The 4,399-nt window shown below is 41.1% G+C and overlaps 1 protein-coding gene across 1 annotated transcript; it reads left to right on the top strand.

The window, feature by feature from the left end:
* The first annotated feature begins 2,581 nt into the window (after window positions 1-2,581).
* Window positions 2,582-4,148, top strand: LOC115053212 (prolactin-releasing peptide receptor). Its single transcript, XM_029517779.1, has 3 exons — window positions 2,582-3,074; window positions 3,421-3,818; window positions 3,921-4,148. Exons 1-3 carry the CDS (start codon window positions 2,612-2,614, stop codon window positions 4,146-4,148), a joined length of 1,089 nt encoding a protein of 362 aa, XP_029373639.1. The 5' UTR covers window positions 2,582-2,611.
* The last annotated feature ends 251 nt before the right edge of the window (window positions 4,149-4,399 follow it).

Genomic DNA, 4,399 nt, shown 5'->3' with positions numbered 1-4,399 from the left:
AGCCTAGCTTGTATTAAAGCCCGACACAAAACGTTATCTTTGACAGAAACAGCTGAGTTTGGGAGCTCCATTAGAAAGGAAGAGACAGAGAGGAGAAGGCTGCAGCTGCAGTCAGGTAACAGAGAAAGTGACATGGGGGGCATTTATTTAACTTGTTGGCTTTATTTCTGCACAAAGATATTGACCGCAAATTTAGAAGAAGTACTCCACCGCTTCGGACACAAAAACACACACAAGGACCGGGACATTACTCGTTAATGTTTTGTGTGTGTGTGTGTGTGTGTGTGCGGGCAGACAGACCTGTATTCTGTGATGAGGAGTTGGACCGTGTTGTTGTCAGTGATGTCCACAGAAGACATCCAAACTCTGGCTACAAGCTAATGCGTGTTTCAGGTAATAATACGGCTAATTCTCCATAACGATCGGGTCATTCTACATCATATATCTTGGTCGTATTATTAATTGGTGTGTATCACCACATTTCTTCTTTAAGTACACGGTAACATAGCACCTACGCACGATTCAGCAGTAAATCAGTGTAAAGGGGAACAGGAACTTGGGGGGAACCGAATCGGTTCGGTCCTGGATGTTTCCTGATTCAGATGAGTGACTCCTGATCAGACTTCAGCAGAGCTTGATGATGAGCTGATCATTTGAATCAGGTGTGTTGGAGCAGGACAGTGTCCCTCCAGGACCGGAGTTGGAGACCTCTGGACTGGACCAAACCCCTCCAGAGACCGAGACTGGACCGGATCCCTCCAAAGACCGGTTCTTTAGGGCCTCTTTAACTGAAGGTATTTTTGAGTAATAAACATCTGTAGCAGAATCACATCAGTGTATAATGACAGTAAAGCTACTTTCCTTTCCTGTATTTCCTTAGGCATTTATTTTATACTTTTACTAAAGTAATTTTTTAAGCAAATACTTAATTAATAGTTTGACTAAGCTACTTTTACTTGTGTTGGAGTAATATTTGACAAGGAGTATCTGCACTTTTACTCAAGTAGTGAAGTTGTGTACTCTGTCCACCTCTGGCTAAGGGCAAAATGTCACAGCTTTTAGATGTACTGCACAGACATTAATGTTCCCTTTGAGAATTGTATCATTTAGTTTTTCATGTTTAAACGTTTGGTTTATGATAAAAACACTTCTCTGAAAAGGAGTGACATTTAAGCCTGGTTCAACTGCGTTTTGTGTTTTGTGTTAAAAGGAAAAAAAATTAAAAAGCATTTTTGGTGAGAAGAAAAAAAAAAAACAATTTTATAAGAAACACTAAAATGTGCACAAAGATCAGGATCCCCCCTCACCCCAACCACCCACCACCCAACCATAAGACAAAGTGTATAAGACAAATAGCAGCAGTAATTTGATCAAGATAGAGTGTCACACGATGCTACCATCTTTTAAAAACAGCAAAGATTAAAGCTGTAATGATACATTTAAAATACTGATCTCCATGAATTATAACTAAGCCTTTCAAACTTGAAACTATTTCTAACAACTTCAGATGTCTGCTTATGTATGTTTTCATTATGAACAAGCATTAAATTCACCCAGGCACTTATATGTCTTTTAATCTTGCTATGCCAAGGTTTTTGTTATTTAAAGTTCTGAGAAATATAATAGTAAAGCATTTTACATGTTTTAAGTCTTAGAGCTGACCATAATTATTTACCCTTTTTATGATCGTTTTATAGCTGTGGGCTCCAGCAGCATCCAGACATAGAAGGTAACAGCCCTGCCACATACATTCCAATCCATGATACAGCTTGAGGTAATGACCTGCAAAAAAAAAAAAATAAAAAATCTATGATCCTACATTGCTTGATGGGAAAAGTCAGCGTGAGTCGAAAACATTTGTCATGAGGTCATGACAAATAGTTTTGAGATCGAAACATCACACAGTCAAAAAGCAGCTCAGACGTTCCCCAGAAACATAAGATTTCAATAAAAGTGGGAGAGGAGAGGCAGCCAATTAGAATGCTGTAACAAAAATGTATAGCCCTAATTAGAGTGGTAACATTCAAACCTGAACACAATACTCATTGTTATAAAATCTGTATGACTTATTGTATTTCTGGTAACTCAGTGAATGTTTGATTCAGCTTGTTTTCTTCAATATCAAAGTAGTCCAGTGTACATCTATAAATACAGTGCAAATAGGAAGGAAGTGCTAATAGATAATTTGTCACGAGTTTAAAAAAAGAAAATAAAAAATTCTTGCCACACCCAATTTTTTTTGATGTAATATTTCCACATGCTTTTCCAAGGAAGTATTAGAGGACTGGTTAAACCATGTAATCTGATCAGATTGAGAGGCCTTGGTCACTTAAAGTTTTTGCTGCTGTATCTAAGTCTTACCAGAGAGATGAATGGGATCTTATATGTTCCTCACAGAGTCAATGTTATTAACAGGAATAAGGAGTTTATGATAGCAGTGGGAAAAAAAAAAAAAGAAGAAGAAAACAGAAGAAGGTCAGCGAATCTTTGATTCAGTCAGTTCCCCAAAGAATGTACACATGGATTATGCAGACTGTAACAGAATCCCAAATGTCTTCCTGATTTAGTATTGACAGTGCTGTGCCTTAATTTCAGGTTGGTTTGCAGAGACATGGATATTTTGATTGAAGAAGACTACAGTGTGTCCAGGAACAGCAGCCATGAAACAAGACAAGGAAGGCTAGAGGGCAGCAGAGGCCAAGCACTTAACCACAGTGACCCCCTCGGTGTGTTCATAGGGATGGAGCTTCTTCTCCGCTTCAAACCTCTTTTCCTCCCACTCTACTGCCTGTTAGTGGCTGTGGCCGGTGTGGGAAACGCCTTCCTGCTGGCTTGCATCTTGGTTGACAAGAAACGTCACAATGCCACCAACTTTTTCATCGCCAACTTGGCTGCAGGAGACCTGCTGATGTGTTTGACTTGTGTTCCACTGACTGTATCTTATGCCTTCGACAGCCATGGCTGGGCATTTGGGAGACCTCTCTGCCACCTGGTCCCGTTGCTGCAATGTGCAACAGTGTTTGCGTCGGTGCTTTCACTCACTGCCATCGCTGTGGACCGCTATGTAGTCGTAGGTGAAGGACTTAACTTTACCATTGAGTCTCTGAATCTACCATGTGCAGGATTTGAATATGTGTTTAAGTCCATAGAGTGTTGATGTTAAAAAAAAAAAAAAACAAAAACATCCAAGTTCAAAATTCCCCTGTAAGACCCAAATTGTGGGTGTTGAGATCTTTGGGCGAAACCGCCACAGTGCACCACTTATTGCTTTTTCCAACAAACATAAGTCACTGCTTTCCAAATAATTGGAACAATCTTGTACTGCTACATGCAGTAGAGTGTGAAATAAGGTGTTTTAAAGTTTGTTTGTTTGTTTGTTTGTTTTTTTTTTAACTGTGCTTTTTTTACTTTTGCTCTTAGCTCACCCAGTACGGAAGAGGATCTCTGTGTGGGGCTGTGGTGCAGTAACTCTGGGTGTATGGCTTTTATCTCTAGCCCTGGCTGCACCGCCGTCTCTCTACACACACTACCTAGATCTACGGCCAAATGGCATCAACTTGGTGGTGTGTGAGGAATTCTGGCCTGATAGTGGCAATCTGCGGTTGCTGTATTCCTGCTTCATTCTCATAGCCTCATACATGATCCCGCTGCTGTCCGTCAGTGTATCCTACTGTGCCATCACCATCAGCCTAAAACGTTATTCTGTACCTGGGGAGCAAGCCAACAGCCAGCAGCGCTGGAGCCGAAGGAGGAAAAAGACCTTCACCCTGCTGGTGGCCTCAGTGCTGGCCTTCGCACTGTGTTGGCTGCCTCTGCAGGTGAGTCTAAGTCTATATTCGAAATCACACCATGAGTCATTAACTGTGTTATTTTTGTTTTTTTCCTCACTCATTCAGAAATAATGTCATTTCATTGTGCAGGTCCTGAACCTACTGCTGGACCTGGACCCAGACTTCCACATCATAGGGAAGCGCTACATAAACGTAGTACAAGTCTGCTGCCATTTAGTAGCTATGAGTTCTGCTTGTTACAACCCATTCATTTATGCCTCAGTGCATAGCAAGGTACGCATGCACCTGAAAGTCTACCTCTGTCCTTGTCGCAAAAGTCAGAGGACAATGGTGGAGAGAGCAACATCCAGGAACTGATTTCCAACTGCCTTTCACAATAGCTCTTCAAATGCTCTAACACAAACAGAGCTGCAAGCAACACTGATATTAATGAAAACAGCTTCTCGTCACCAATTTGGTCCAGATTTTTCCATAATTTTCCAGCATTGTGCAATTCAGAACATGTGATCCTCTTTTGTACAGCAGAGGCAGTGCCAAGTGGGGTCACTTATGACAAACACGAAGAAGACTAAGCCTTCCATTGGGGCACCTGTGTTTTTCTTGGTTGT

Source organism: Echeneis naucrates, chromosome 13 (genome assembly GCF_900963305.1).
Source record: "Echeneis naucrates chromosome 13, fEcheNa1.1, whole genome shotgun sequence".
In the NCBI taxonomy this organism is placed as follows: domain Eukaryota; kingdom Metazoa; phylum Chordata; class Actinopteri; order Carangiformes; family Echeneidae; genus Echeneis; species Echeneis naucrates.
The sequence above is the reverse complement of the archived record's forward strand: the minus strand, read 5'-3'. Positions and strand labels throughout refer to the sequence as shown.

What these genes read in the sequence shown, in the direction of transcription:
- LOC115053212 (XM_029517779.1), top strand. Translation starts at nt 2,612, where the DNA reads ATGGATATTTTGATTGAAGAAGACTACAGTGTGTCCAGGAACAGCAGC. An exon ending in GGACCGCTATGTAGTCGTAG is followed by an intron (nt 3,075 to 3,420) that starts GTGAAGGACTTA and finishes TTTTGCTCTTAG; the next exon opens with CTCACCCAGTACGGAAGAGG. An exon ending in TGTGTTGGCTGCCTCTGCAG is followed by an intron (nt 3,819 to 3,920) that starts GTGAGTCTAAGT and finishes TTCATTGTGCAG; the next exon opens with GTCCTGAACCTACTGCTGGA.